This window comes from Protobothrops mucrosquamatus, unplaced genomic scaffold (assembly GCF_001527695.2).
Source record: "Protobothrops mucrosquamatus isolate PMUCROS unplaced genomic scaffold, P.Mucros_1.0 scaffold20, whole genome shotgun sequence".
Taxonomy (NCBI): domain Eukaryota; kingdom Metazoa; phylum Chordata; class Lepidosauria; order Squamata; family Viperidae; genus Protobothrops; species Protobothrops mucrosquamatus.
Genome location: NW_015386405.1, coordinates 647,578 through 664,109, shown reverse-complemented (window position 1 = coordinate 664,109; position 16,532 = coordinate 647,578). Strand labels below are relative to the sequence as shown.

Here is a 16,532-nt window from a genome sequence, read left to right as displayed (position 1 = left end):
TCTCTCTCTCTCTCTCTCTCTCTCTCTCTCTCTCTCTCTCTCTCTCTCTCTCTCTCTCTCTCTCTCTCTCTCTCTCTCTCTCTGTGTGTGTGTGTGTGTGTGTGTGTCTGTGTGTATCCATTTTATGCAGCTAAAATGATACCTATGGTCATGTTTTTGTGTTATAACAGCCACATTGTGATCTGACTCAGAGAAATATACTTGTGAAAAAAAGAATATATATACTAGAAGCCTTCTTTTTTCAACAATCTTAAACTTTTATTACTACTATATTTTACATTGGATTTAATGTTACATTTCTGTAACTGATACACAGCACTGTCATTTGGTTCTAGAACATATTCTGCTACAGACTATCTGTTATCATAATCTAGCAAATTGTCATTTTATCTTACTTTTTTTCTCATTTTCTAAACCAGTTAAAGAGATCTAAACTTAGGGCTTGTCTGTCCTTTTGAAAATCTCACAGTTTTTCTCTTAATTTGCCTAGCAGTTCTGCTAGAAATAATAGATGGTTCTTTTGCCCAGTTGAATAACCATGGGGATTACATTTGATTCATCAGTCATTGTTGAGTCTTTATTCATCTACAGTTGAATGCTGATCATTGCATCTTTAAAGTATCTCTAAAATTTTTCCCCTTTCTCCTTATACTTTGGCCACCTAGTGAGAAGGAAGGACTCACTGGAGAAGAGCATAATGCTGGGAAAGATTGAGGGCAATAGAAGAAAGGGATGACAGAGAGTGAGGTGGCTGGATGGAGTCACTGAAGCAGTAGGTGTGAATTTAAATGGACTCCAGAAGATGGTAGAGGACAGGAAGGCCTGGAGGAACGTTGTCCATGGGGTTGCGATGGGTCGGACATGACTTCTCAACTAACAACAAAAATGCTTTGATAAACTCTGATCACTGTTCCTGATAACTTCTCTCTTGCCTTCCAGTTTCTCATATCTCACTCCTAATATTTATTGCACCTTTTTCATGTTTGACCTTTATTTCTACAACTTTCTTAAGTTTATAATATCCAAACTAGATTACAAGTTTGCATTGTTTTCTAAGTGTTGTAACTATACAATCAAAAAAGTTTCAATTTTAATTATTTTATCTGTAAATCCTATTATATGTGTACTTTTTCAGACATTAATTTGTCTCATGTGCAGACCCTTACATGACATTATTAAACATGCAAGATTGTAGTACTGTATTTCAAAATCATGTGCATCATAATACAGTTTGTATAATATCTTATTTTTACAGAAATACTTCTCTGTGACATATGGTTCTATCCATGTCCTTTTTATGTAGTCTTGTATATTAAGCATGAATTCACTTATGCATCTATAGGAAAATATGCATAGATTTAAATTAATCTGCATGAAAAATATAGTTGTGCACTCACTACACTATATTATTATTATTATTATGCAGATTTGTAACCCAAGTGAGAGGAAGAGCTAGAGATGAAACAGAGAAAAATAAGAGAGAAACCTCCAGGAAACTCTGCATTCTTTATTTCCAGAATAATTTTTAGAAATTCCCCTATTTTGACTAGATTTCAGAAACAGTATAACACATAATGGAGTAAACTAGAAGGCCCATAGAAAAATCCATCCCTTCTGTTCACTTAACAAAATAACTTTTATGGTTCAAGGCCTCATAAAAAAAATGAACAAGAATTGGCACCTGAACTAAAACATGTATGTCTTATTTTGCAGTTTCATACACATGCTGTAATTTAGCTCATTCCTTTATTTGGACTAACACATGTTAATTCTATTTGAACCAATTAAGTATGATTAAATGGATGGTATCTCTTAGAAGATGGTAATGATAAATGGAAATGGTAAAAAAAAATGTTTATCTGAAAGGAAACAACCTCATAGGTACAGTAAATATGCATATAATATACAACCAAAACAGCATTGAAGCATTATTCCAACAGAAGCAATACTTGTTGCGCTGATGCCAAATAAAAACAGAACCAATTCACAGCTTTAAAGATTAACTGTAATATTTATTGTACATAAATTCAGCCAGTCTGCATGCTTGGAAAGATACATGCAATGAAGCAATGTTAGAAATGATCTTTCTGGCAGGCTGTTGATTCCAGAAGTGTTGTGTTTATTGCTTCCACAAACTGAATGAAGCCATTGGTCAAGCTAACCAGGAACTGTCCATCCCAACAGCTTTAATCATTCAAGACTGCAGGAGACCATCCATATACCTACTTGCAAAAATGCTAGGATTAGGTTGTGGCTCCCTCCCTGGATATAAATGTAAACAGTTAAGGAAATTGCTCACTGTTGAATGCTTAATGCTTATTTTTAAACTTATGTTTTCATTTTGTATGTTCCTAGGTATTTCATTGATTACAATACAGAAGACAGATACTTCACTATTGATGCAAACACTGGAACCATTAAGACTGCTAAGGTCTTTGACAGAGAAGAAACCCTTTGGTACAATATCACAGTCACTGCTTCTGAAATTGGTACGTAACAAGCCCGCAGAGTTTATAGTCCATAGGACTTGTTTTCAAGCAAATGGATCTTTCAGAAAGGCATACATTGATGGAGAGGTTTGATGGGAAAATATTTAGTAATTTGGAAGAGAACACAGCATTATCCTCTTTCAGCTGCTCATAATATCTGTCAAGCTTGGCAGCTGAATAACATGTCAAAGCTACTTTAGTTGTCTAAAATGGACAGTTGTTTCTTATATAATGTTCAAATACTTACATAATGTTAAGCAAATACTTTGTGAGCCTTGATTCAAACCCATGTCAGAATATGTATGAATGCTATGGTATAATAAACTAAATTCATAATCTTTTGATATGATTTTTTCCTGTTTTTAACTGGAATGCAATTGTGTTGGAATAAAAGGAGATTAGGCTTTCAAGATAAATCCTGTAAGATTCCAGAGAGAGATTGAGTCTTCAGGAAAAGATGAATGGTATGCATCAAAATGTCTGTTTCCAGTAACTTTACTAAAACAGAGATATTCAAGAATTCTGAATATCAAACAATTGCTCACATTCTGTTTGGATTTTTTAAAAGAGCACAAGTCAAATTGACCCAAATTGGAACTAAAAAGAACTGGCAATCACCACATTCTTTTTAACAGTATATTTTAATGGGGTTTTTTAAAAGCACATTTTATTCATTCCTAAACCTGACATCGCTCAAGGCAGAATACTTTATTAATTTGAAGTTTATCACAATCAGACTCAGACAAATAAAAGCTTATTAATTTAATATCTCATCCCAAGTTTAAATCAAGTTAATTATCGAGTAATAATCTAAATCAGGATAATTGATAGGAGGAGGTAGGGGTGTTAAGCATGTTTGCAGTTTTGAGTTGAATATAGATTCAAAACATTGAACATTGCTATTGATAATATACATTTGAACATTGATAATATACACAATGAACAGTGAGTTATTCAGTGTCAAGAATAGCCCACTATTGTGAATGTTTTATTTATTTATTTGTTTGTTTGTTTATTACTATTGTGTTGTTTTATAGCAGCACTTGGAACCCCGGATGAATAGACATAATTCTTTCTTCAAAAACAACATATAGCTATCTGGTAGAGCCATACTCATAAGGGTTTCAGATAAAAATATTAATTTATGCATGACATTATAATTCATGCAAACCTCATCCAGAATTCTGGTGCAGAAAAGTGTTAGTCTTCTTAGTAGTCAACCAGATGAGACCTAGGTTTAGTTAATAGATGAGATTTCTAGCTTATCTCCTATCTAGACTCTAATCAGACTCAACCAGCTGTTCTTTTGTAAGAAGACTGCTTTGGAAACCAATGGACTCTTACGATCAGCTTATGATCAAATTATGGCTTAGTTCATGTACCATACTAAATAATAGCTTGGTTAGCTCTTAAATATTAAATAAAGTATAAATGGCTAGGATCACATAATGCAGCAAACAATCTACTGCATTAAAAAAAGTGACAAGTAATGTTCTGCCGTGCATAATAATATCACTGGACTTTTGATTTTTTTTGTTTTCATACAGTTTTCCTCCTGCAATGGCTTTAATAAAAAGGTGCATTTCTCAACCTTTCTTAATGACAGTTTTTTTTTTAAAAAAATAACCCAAATATTCAACCCATTTTGCATATCCCCATTCATATGTTGCTGGAAATTATATACACATATTTGTGAATGATGCCTCTGATAGAAATATGGTAATGTTTTCCTTTCCATAATGCCCACAAGAATGCATTCTCTAGTTGTTTCCTTTAAATTGAGGTGTTTAATATGCAGCTGAGAGGCTGAATATGATTTTTTTTCCTTGATGAAATAGTCAGCTCTCAATCTATACTAGCATCTGTGTCTTGAGTGAGCACACCAATCTCAGAGATCAATAAATACGGTCTGTAAAATTATATAGGTACTGATTCCAAGTTACAATTCAATTCCTGTGTTCATTTCCGGCACAAATTATTCAGAGACATCCATCATAAATCACACGGCTTTCTCACTGGGGTTAAACAGGGAGGTGTCTGCTTCCTTATTAGGGCTTCTAAGAATAGGTTTTATTGCTACCCTAGTTTAAAGAGGTTCATGCTCAAATTAGTATAGATTGGAAAGGAGAGACTGATAATAGAAAATTCACCTAGAGGGATAAAGTTATTAACATTGCTCACTAATTTTCATAAATCAAGTTTCCATCTTTATATAATCTGGCACTACTCCAATGGTAGTGTGCCACTGGATACCCTATTTGTCCTTAAGGGAACAGTGGTTCCCACCTGCTCTTCCAATGTCCATCCAGGCATCATTCAGATGGGTATCACAGAACTCTTTATGACACTTACTTTTGATTACTTAGTGATTGCTCAGTTATGGATTTACTCAAGTAAGAAAAAAAATCATACTTAGTATCCTAAAATTCCTACCCCATTATTCAAGGAGGATTAAACTGTACAAGTAATTTCCCCAAGTGCAGGTAGAAGAGGACAGTCAATCGGGATCCCTACCTGTTGTCTGAAAGCTGGTGTAAACTGGGTTGAAGGAGAAGTTAAAGTCTGAGAGGCAAAGCAAATGATAGGATTCTTGTGTTTTTGCTGGCAGATGTTTGACCTGTATTATTTTTTTTGTAAAGGTAGGCTACTTTCCAGAAATCCCTCCTTCCATGATATGATTGATTCTAGTCTACTAGTTCTAAGTTCTTCTTCAGGATTGAATTTCCCATCTAGGGAGCATATAATTTCAGACCATCAGGACTGCCTTGAGGGAATGCTACATGGTCTCTAACCAGTGTGTCAGTGTGCGTTATTATTTGGTATTCTGTTAAGATTTGTTTGTGTTCTCTAAATTCTTATTATTTATGGGTATATAGGTATATAATGTTAAAAGGAATTCAAAATGGCATGTTAAATTATTTTTAAACTTGTTTATGAGTATTTTCTATACCCTTTGAAACTTTCAATTCCCAGATAATAATAATACTGAATCATGTATCCATGCATTAGTCTATATAAAAGAATGCTTCTCTAGAAAAAGGGGAATAAATTTATTCTTTACGGCTCTCGTGATAATATTAAAGGTATAGTAGTAGTAGCAACTTCTCTGCTGTTTATTTCTGTGCTAAAATGTGATATTACATATTTCCGTTGTCCAGTGATAGGATGGAAGCAATGAGGTACTGGGGGGGGGAGACTAATGGCATTTGAGGGAGAGAAGAGTGTTCTGGGGGAGCACTCAATTGTTTAAATTGTTATGTAGATACAACCATAGCAAGCCAGGAATTGTCAAAATGATGCAAATTCCACTCCTTAGTACTTGTATTTTTATAATGATACAAATATGAAATGGATGAAGTTTATACCACAACATCATTGAATGTATTTCTTCTTATTTCTCCTCTACACACATACCCCAAACCTTAGTTATCCAATAAAATGTGGCAAATTTTTAAATGTGCATTATATAAAAAAACTGTACTCCTTTGGAACATATTTTATAATACAGAGTGCATACAGTTTCTGTAATGATGTCATTTTGACCATACCTCCAAATTCTGCCAGTGTCATTGATACTAGATAACAGTGACAATGCAAAAGAAAAATAAAGCAGTTGATAAATATATTTAAACTTCCACCAAAATCAGTCAGTGGACAAGTGTAAACTTTGGACTAGATTCTGTGTCCCATTTTCTATATGTTTTCTATATTATGTAAATATACACAATCTAAGTAGAATTGTAAAGTGGTTACCTTCTTGTATCTGATTGCATAGACAATCTAAGCCAGGGGTGTCAAACTGCTGCCCCGCGGGCTGAACGCATCATGCGGAAGCCACACCCACCCCATTGGCGGCAATGGCAAAACTCTCCTGATATGTTGTGCGACGTCACGTGACGTTGTGAGTTTGACATGTCTGATCTAAGCGATCCTATTTCAATTTTTGAAAAGTACTAACATTCTTGTTTGCCTTTTCTGATTTATCACTTATGTGTCATATAAGGACCACATGAGGAAGCAATGTCTAAAGCAGAGGACGGTGATTTTTTTGTGTGTGTGCTAAATTGCTACATCAGATGCTTCCTCTACCTTCTGGTTGCCACAAGTCATGCAACTTCAGAAATAAACCTCAGTGAGGCATTAAATCTTAGGTAATGCTAAGCCTTGAACATCTGTTTATGATTAATACTACATTATAATTGAAAGGTTGCTGCAGTGGAAATAGGAAAGTGATTGTAGCACATGCTCAGGTTTCAGAAATTAAACTTTTAATATTCAGCTATAACATTATACTTTGCCACAGAAACATATTTAGTTTATAGTATTAACTTTTATTTTATTTTTATTTATTTATATCCCACCTTTATTATTTTTATGCATAACTCAAGATGGCAAACATGCCTAATGCAGTACTCTAAGAATTTTTTTTTTTTTTAAATCTTGTGCTTCCAAGTTTTTAGTGACTTCCTGGGATTTTGTGGCAAAGTGAAGATAGCTCTGTGGCAGTAGAGCTGGTCACCATGCCAGACAAAGAGCTAGTAAATAGATCAGCTTCTCAGAATTCCTTTCCGGATAAGGAAGAAGACTTGGGATGACTCATATATAATAATAATAATAATAATGATAAAGTTGGAAGGGACCTTGGAGGTCATCTAGTCCAACCTCCTGCTCAGGCAGGAAACCCTTATACCATTTCGGACAAATGGCTGTCCAGTTTCTCATTAGGTGACTGTAAAACAACAGTTTCTGAAGGATTTAGAATTATAGGAGCTGAAGAATTGCATTCTTGCCCAAGATTCAATTGGAGCCTTCAAACAGATCCTGGACTCCATATTTCACTTCTGAGAATTACCAATTAAAAGATTCTTATTTTGGAATGAACATTGAAATGGTGATTAGAACCTCAATTTTAGAAAGTTATAAATTGATTAAGGAGCCAGATAGAGTTGAAATATCACTTTGAAATTAATTACAAGAATCCTTCCTGTGGGGTTGCTTGAGTTTTATTTAAAAATATGAAATATTTAAAATTAATTATAAAAAATCTTCCTATGGGAAAATGTTGTTGATTAGAGAAAAACATGATAAGAGGGAATTTTGAAGTTTAGACTCTAGAGGAACCAGAAAGAACTAAAAACTATAATTAAAGGAGAAGAGATGAAACAAAATACTCTAGCTATGGAAGACTTCAAGAATATTTCGGAAAAATGCATACAGATGTTTCTCTCAAGATTACCTGATAGGATAAAAATGAGACTTGAAGAAATTATAGAAAAGGAACAGGTGTTGCTGGACAAAACTGAGGCTGAAGGTGATTTGAATGTGGATATAAAAATATCAGGCTACAAAAATTATATGGAACAAGATATGACACTCGATTTACAAATAAAATCAGTTGATGTCTTAGTAATTAAAAAGAATATGCAAATAACAAACCAGAAGAGTGACTTGGATAACCTGTTCATGTTTGTTTTGGATTTACACATTGTTTTATATTTACTGTTAGGTTTTTGAGAAGAGACAAAGAGAAAATGAAAAATCAAGTACTGGGATATTATTTAAAGGAATTAAAATCAAGATTGTTAACTGCAAAGAAAATATAAAGTTGGATTAATCAAGGTTAAAATATGTATGCTGTTGTTTGTGATAATGCTGGACTTTTGCTGACCCAGAGCAAATGATGAAGCTTTAAATACTTATTTATACATAATAGAAGAGATATGAGAGGAAGGGATTTTTGTTGAAGAATCAGAGCAGTGTTAAGTTAATGAAATTGTTTGTACTTTTCTTGATGAAGGAGGAAGTCATTTCTTTATATGTATATTTTCATTATTATATTTATATTTTTGCACTTTTTAATTTTTTTTTATTTTTGATATTTTTCTTAGTTTGTATTATTTTTATATTTGTATTTATGAAAGCTGATAAATTAATAGTAAATTCTTGTAGCTTGTAAAAGCTAAAAAATATTTTTTTAAAAACCCTTTCCGTTTTCAATTTGCTGCAGGCTTTAATGTATATGCCCAGACAAATTGTTGTTAGCATTGTTGTATGCCATCCAGAGCCAGTTGTTTGTGAGATGGGCATCTATATACATTTGACAAATAAAATTGTCTTTAATCTTGGATATTGCTTGAGATCAGCACACATAATCTGGTATCTTCTCAATGTTTTGAACTGCACTTTCCATCCATTCTGGCCAATGTATCAGTGTTATAGTTCAGAAGGCCATTGCATTGCCTGAGCTTGTTTATGGAAGCAAATAACTTCAAATTGTGAGTTCTAATCCTGGCTCGTTTTCTTCAACATCAATTAAGAGGCCTCTGCATAACTATCAATGATTCGGAAGACGTATTTATATCCAAGTACAAACACAGAAATCTCTTTGCTATGTAAAGCACACACATCTTCTTTCAAGTAAAATTGGAGGCTGGAAAAAAGATGTGCATGCTGTAATACATAGCAGAGAGGGTCTGGGTTGTGCAAAGTCCACAACACTTCTTAGAAATTGTTTTCAAAGCATGCATAGTTATAGCAGTCAAGCCACTAAACTAGGGCAAGTAACTATCTTTGTCTTATTTCAGTATTTATTTCAGTTCATTATTAACAAAACTCATTTTATTTCAATGATGAGGAGTTTCATTTTCATGAAATTGTTACTGTTAATGAAGACTCTTAATCCTATGTCCCTTTTATCCAAGTGAGTAATTATTTCATTTCAGTTTATTTTTAACAGATAAAAAAGACTTGTATTCTTTCCTGAATTCTGCACCAGTATCAGATAAAATATCTACAATTGTCTAACAATATTCAAAGTTAGAAGTAGAGGTGTTTTTTTTTTTACATCTCATATATATAAGAGACACACCAAATGTGTGTGGTGATCAAAAGAGGCAAGATGCTGGTTATGGCAGTATGATTTTCCTGTCATGTTGACACACATAAAAAAAGAATAGTGCTTGAGAAATTTTGGTTACTAGTTCTTTAAGATATGTAATTGGACTTTTAATGGCCAGGCAGAGACAATTAAGGAAAAAGAAAACCAAATGGAAGTTGTTTTGACAGTATAAACATTGGAGTGGGACCTCCAAAGCTAACACGGTTATGATGTCAGAAAAGAATAGTTGCCATAGCTCAGAGAAGTTTAAGGAATTGTTCAGAGAGCAAACTCTTGTGGCTAATCTTGTAAAGGTAAGTATATATAAACTTGAATAGGTGACCACTAGAAATTTTAAGGGCTGTAAACTAGACTAGGAAATTAAAAATCATTTGTATCAATGTGTTGTGGCCAAAACTCCTGATAGAGGTGTATCCATGAAAATATCAGGAGTTTTGGCCACAACACAATGATACAAATGATTTTTAATTTCCTAGTCTAGTTTACAGCCCTTAAAATTTCTAGTGGTCGCCTATTCAAGTTTATATATACTTACCTTTACAAGATTAGCCACAAGAGTTCGCTCTCTTTATTATTATGTAGGAAATTGTAACATTTTTCTTTAAGTGTTCTCCACCTTTAGATGTGTATCAGCTAGGAAAAAAAATACTGGCAGTCATACTGGCATATGTCTGCATTTGATGTGTTTCAGGAAAAGGATGGGTTAAATTGTGGCCGATATCAGCAGAGGCTTGGAAATAATCGGCTTTTAAAATAAGAGTTTAAAATGAGGTTGCAAAAGCTTGGTTCCAGGGCATGTTTAGTTAGGATTAGAGCCTGTAGAAAAATGTGGCTGGATTGGACAGCTATTTGTCTGGGACAATATAAGATCTCCAGGCTTGGGCAGGGGCTTGCACTAGAAGACCTCTGAGGTTCCTTCCAGCGCTATGATCCTATGAAAAAGCTGCAGATAGGGGCTACATTCATATCCCTGCAAAGCACCTTTCCATGTTATTGTACATGTTTGGACAATACCATAAATAAAAAGAAAACAGGAAAAGGTGTGGAGGAGAAAAAAAAACATGCTCCTGATCTCTAAAACATGGTTAAGGAAAATATTGGCTAAGCCAGGCTTTTCCTGGTATGGTTTTGGAAGATGGGAATTGTAATCCAGTGCATCCCCAGAGGATACCAGATCTCATGGGGAAGACTACCTTAACCCATGTATGGATTCTTTCAGAGAGTTGTCAAAGATAAAGGACACATTGTCAAAGCAATTTATTTTTGCAGAAGTGATAAATCAAAGTCAGTGGTATCATTTTGTTGAAAGATTGTCTTTGTATAGAGGGAGGGAATTGCTACCTTGTTACCTGTTATTGGAAAAAATATAAATAAGGAGTCTCCCCTCAAGAATAAAAAAAATCCTCTAGTTGCAATAAATTTCTTTCTATTTTCTACATATCCTTATATTACAGTCTCACACAAAAATAGCTTCAAATAACTAGAAAATAAATTTTGCAAAATGCACACAATTGCTGTATGTCAGTTTTCAAGCAGGCAAAGTTTGAAATTTCAGTATCAAAGAAAATTACACAAAAGGTTCTCTAGCAATAGATGTATATTTTAGAAAGCGATTTGAACTGGATTGTTTGTGTGACCATCATTTATTCAGATTTTTTGTTTTCTTTCTAAAGACGTTGCTAGACAGGAGAGCAGAAAACCTACTGATGAGGTTTAGAGGAATGTATTGGAGGATAATAAATTCTTGGAGAAGAAAAATGGCAGATTACTTTAGGCTTTATTTAGCTCTAACACCCTGAAATGCCAAAACATAACAAAAATTTCCATAAAGAAGTTTCTTCTGTAAACTCACAACGGTATTCTAAAATGGTATAAGTTTATAACACAGTCAACATTCTAATTTGTGGCCATATAAGGAAGAGAAGGAGAAAGGTTGACTTCGTTTTGTTTGGTTTCAATTTTTTTCAAGATTTGCTGCAAAAGATTGCCAGAAGGCTAAGTGCAGGTCTGTTTCCACCCTCTCCTCTAATTCAGCTATTGCTCTGGTTGTCTATCTCTCTCTTATTTTATGGGGATTTTTTATGGGCAGGTGAGCACTCATAAGTATGAAACATGTGGAAAAAATGCAAAAAAATCAGGAAAAACCATATTCCTCTGCGTTCCCTATAGATTTTTATTTTTCTCTCAAAACAGTTGAAAAAGGAGGAAAGGAAAAACAAGTCCCCAGTGAAATATTTCTATTAGGTTAATCAATTTGATAAGATAAGGTGCTTATACAGTGCTATCCTTATTCCTCTGAAATATTTGTACAGAGAATAATCTGGAGAAACTAGTGAAGCGGGCACAGCAGTGCCTGCATTTTCTGCGTCACATGAGAAAAGCACATCTTCCTTCCCCTGTCCTGACCACTTTCTACAGGGGGACAATCGAGAGCATCCTGTCATACAGCATCACAGTCTGGTTTGGAAGCATCACTGCTTCAGACAGGAAGGCGGTGCAGAGAGTGGTGAGAATGGCCGAAAAGATCATTGGCTGTTCCTTCCCTTCAATCCAGGACATAGCACAGAAGCATTGCTTGAGCAGGGTCCATACGATTATCTGGGACACTACACATCCTCTTCATGACCTGTTTTCCTTCGTGGTATCTGTAGCAGAACATCCAGATTCAGCCATAGTTTCATTCCATACAGCATTAACCTTGTGAACTCTCAAGGAGGCAGTATTTCTTTAACAAGAAAAATGGAGTTAAACTAATGGATGGTATAAAAATGAATATTGACTATATTTCAGTTTTTCCCATACAGTGGTACCTCAGTACTCTTCACTAATTGGTTCCGGAAAGTGTGTTATGTACCAGAAATGATGAGTTCCAAACAAATTTTTCCCATAAGGAATAATGTAATGAGTCACAAGGTAGCCAACACCGACAGGTTCTAGGTTGTGCATTGTGCATTGAGTACCAAACAAATGATGAGTACCGGGACAAATTTTTCACATCAAAATATGTTGTGTACCAAATTCAATGAGTTTCAAAGCAATTGAGTACCAAGGTATCTTCATTTGAAAAGCATATTTACTTGTTTTCCTCGTGGATTTAGACCAGGGGTCTTCAAACAAATGTTAGAAATAAGCAATCTCTGGATTCCCTTGGGGAATTACACATCCAAATCTTGAAATCTTGGATTTACCAAGCCAGGCTTAATCTTTTCTCCTGAGATAATGACCCAGAAACTTCCCATTTTTATTGTTCACAGAAGACAGTGGAAGATGCAGTGGCCCATAATAAATATGCATATTGTGTTGGGAACTTTCATAAATTCTAATTGGGGCTTTTGGAAGTTTCCATGCAATCATCCAGAAGACACTTGGTTGGAAACTTACAGAATGATAGATTTAGATTCATCTCATTGAACAAATCCTTGCCAAGCACAGAATCCAAATAAAAGCATACTAGACAGATGGCTGTATAGCTTTTGCTTGAATGTATGCAACAAACAAACAAACAAAAAACCAGAGGTGAGAGGCAAATTATTTTACTGAAAGTTGGGGTTTATGGGGCAATTGTATCAAGGAAAGATAAACTGTATCCTCCTAAAACAAAATGAGACATCTGGAGAGCAAGTCCAAACTGTATGTGTTAAAACTTCCTTCAAATCTACAACAAATCTCTATAAAATGCTGAAATACCATTTTTGAGTATCCACTGCATTGTACAATAATCATGAAAAAGGTTTTTGATAAATTAATCGAATGGGAGGCCACTGATTTGATAAAGCAAGATATTACACCTCCTTATTCCAAAGTTCTGGCAAATTCTCAATATTTATGTCAGTAACTCTTCAACTGTTTATATACATGAGCTAGAGGTTTAGGCTCTCCTGAGATATTTTTCTGGGTCCTTTTCCTAGTGATTTTAGTCTTTTAGCTTATTCTGGCAGCACATTAGTGTTTGGACAGACAATAACAAAGGCTTTAATAAAACTCAAATTCACTTCTATACCAATTAGTCACAATTTTATGTATCTCTTTCCCTCCCCCAAAAAACCTCTCTTGATCCAAGAATATACAAAAATGTAAGATGGGAATCCCAGAAAGAGGTGAAATAGAGAAATCTATTCCATGTAGAAAGTTCTGAATTACAGTATATCAGTTTCCAGATTACAAGCATATTTTCAGAAGAAGAAATATTTTTGTTTTAAAAAAGCAGACTGTCCATTTTCCATGACATTTATTAATGTTTAAAATTAAATCCAGGGGCAAACTGACCAATTCTGTTTGGTTTCTAGTCTTCCAGTATTACCATCATAGTAAATTATCAGACTGATACGTCTGGTACCAGATAATTAAAGTAAATGAGTTCCACCTTTCATTGTTCAAACTTTATTACAGGATTGCAACTCCAATGCATAATGTAATATTCATTTGCACACATAATTGTTACAGCATATTAATCTCCTAACCTGCCTTGTATTTGGCAGAGAGTACTGGATGATTGCCTATTCAACGGGAGTGCTAATGAAACTGTTTTGTTTGTCCTGGTGGCTAATTTATTGGAGATTTGTTTTTGTTTGGTGAATTATTTAAAGGGCAGCTTCTTTCTATATTGCTCCTCTTTCTTGCTTCATTTTGCATTTATAATTTACCGTGGGAGCAAAAGAGCATTCAAACATAAGGTGATGATACAACTTGACCCTGCTAAGATGTGTGGGTTTTTTTCCTAATTAGTTGATTGTTCATATTTCTCAAAGGGGGCAAAGTAAGAACGATCCATTCAGCAAAAAGCAGAAAATAGTAAAATCTGGATAGAATTGATTTCAGCATATTGTTTCAAGCATGCTGAAGAATATCAGCATTGTGGACTTCCTGCTATTTAAAATTTAAATGTAAAATCTGTTTTAACATTTTTAAAAATACATTCTATTTGAATATGCTATATATGGGGGGGGGAACCCACTAAAACTGTTCTTTAGTGCAATATCTTTGTGTTTTGTGTCTCAGAAAGGGAAAATAGGATTTGAAAATAAAGTCTACAAGTGTACCAATCTTAAAAATTGAATAATATTTTTTTAAAATGTAGATGTTTGTGAACAAGGTAGATTACATTCATACATCCATTACTATTCATGCTTACTCAGAACTATTTCCAATTCCAGTTCAGTGGGATTTATTCCTAAATAAAGAGGTATAAGGTTGTAATACAAAGCAATTTAGAATCTCATACAATTCAACCACAACAGAACATAAAGCAATTCAAATGCTAGTCAATAAGACTAAAATGGTTTTATCTTGAGATTTATTGTTACTAATGTGAGTACCACAATCACAAATGCCCACAATGGATGAATAGTTAGTGAAGTTAATATAGTTGGAGATGGCAAAATTGACTACTCTAATTAAATAATAGACTTTCTCTAGTTTCATTTCTACTTGGAAACCACTTTTGGACTTTTTGCTTGAAACTAAAAGAAACTACATTTTAACCTTGGGATTTGATAACTAGAAGTGTTTATTATTATTAAAGAAGTACTGTGTGCTGTGGTTTTTCAATGTAAAATTTTATTATTTTTCATCATAAAAAAATTTTTTTTTTCACAAATACTACACAATGCTATATGAAAAAAACAAACAAACCCCCACCCCCCCGGACTTCCCAAACCTAATCCCAGGATAATATTCAGATATAAGTAAACAAATATTAATATCTCTAACTCCACAAAGTATATTATTCTACATGAGTAGGTAAAGTATATAAAAAAAAAGAAAATTTTTTCTAAAAACCTAAATTATATTCCACCACTCTATGCTTCTTTTGAATATAAACAATCCATCTTCTCCATATTAATAAAAATTGTTCATTTGAATGGTTCTTCAAATAAGCCGAAATCTTTGCCATCTCAGCAAGGTACGAAACTTTCAATCTCCAGTCTTCCATTGTAGGTAAAATTTTACTCTTCCAGTTTTGAGCTATCAACAAACGGGCAGCAGTTAAGCAATATAACATCAAATTCGTTTCTTTTACATCCAAATTTTGTGTAATACCTAGGAGAAACAACTGAGGCAAGAAAGTAATTCTTCTTTTGAAAATTTGCTGTAAGTTCCACCACAATTTTATCCAAAAAGCCTTAATAACCTTGCAAGTCCACCACATATGGAAAAAGGTTGCATCTTGTTGTCCACACCTCCAACACTTGGATTCATAATTCTCATAAATGCGAGACATAGTTGCAGGATCCATGTGCCATCTGTAAAACATTTTATAGAAATTCTCACATAGATTTTAAGCTTGCGTAAACTTCACATTTCTCACCCAGATCAGCTCCCAAGTATCCATAGATATTGTTTCTCCTATATTTTGGGCCCATTTGATCATACAGTCTTTAACTAACTCAGTTTCTGAAACCAATTCTAATAAAACATTATATATCCTTCTAATGTGTCCTTTGGCACCGTCCCTTACTTGTTTCAAAAAATTCCCATCTTCCGTAGGAAAAGTAGTCTTTTTATCAGTTCGCCATCTATCTTGAATTTGTCTCTACAAAAGCCAAGAAAAGTTTGGGTTTTTCTGTTTCAAAACTTCTATTGATTTCAGGCACCAGTTACCACTACCACTCTGGTATAACAAGTCTTTATATGAGGGCCCCTCCATCACCACACATCTAGGTATGGTCAAAAAAATATGTGATGGTATCACCCAAATTGGAAGCTTAACATCAAACTTAAAAAAGTACTTTTGCCAAACTCTTAACAAAGCAGCCCTTATTATATGATTTCTAAAAGTTTTATCAATCTTTTTCTGCATAAAAAGATAAGCGTGCCACCCAAAGTACAAGTCCCATCCTTCAACGTTCAATATCCTTTTGTTGGACAAGTTAACCCAATCCGTCATCCATGTTAATGCACAAGAATCATAATAAAGTGTCAAATTTGGTGCTTTAAGTCCTCCACGTTCTCTAATGTCTTGGATAATCTTAAATCTAACTCTGGCTTTCTTGCCTTCCCAAATAAAGCGGTTCAAATCTCTTTGCCATTCCTTCAAGTTAAGTTCATTTTTTAGAATAGGTAACATCTGAAATAAAAAAAGAAACTTAGGTAAAATGTTCATTTTAATGGCCGCAATACGACCCAGCAAGGAAAACTGTAGTTTT

At 34.0% G+C, this 16,532-nt stretch overlaps 1 protein-coding gene across 1 annotated transcript in view; it reads left to right on the top strand.

The window, feature by feature from the left end:
• The window catches only part of LOC107282944 (cadherin-18), a 64,628-nt gene that overhangs the window by 24,165 nt on the left and 23,931 nt on the right, over positions 1 to 16,532 (top strand). The window contains exon 4 of the mRNA XM_015810781.1: positions 2,356 to 2,489. Within this exon, the coding sequence (XP_015666267.1) occupies positions 2,356 to 2,489 (134 nt within the window). The remainder of the gene's footprint in view (positions 1 to 2,355; positions 2,490 to 16,532) is intronic.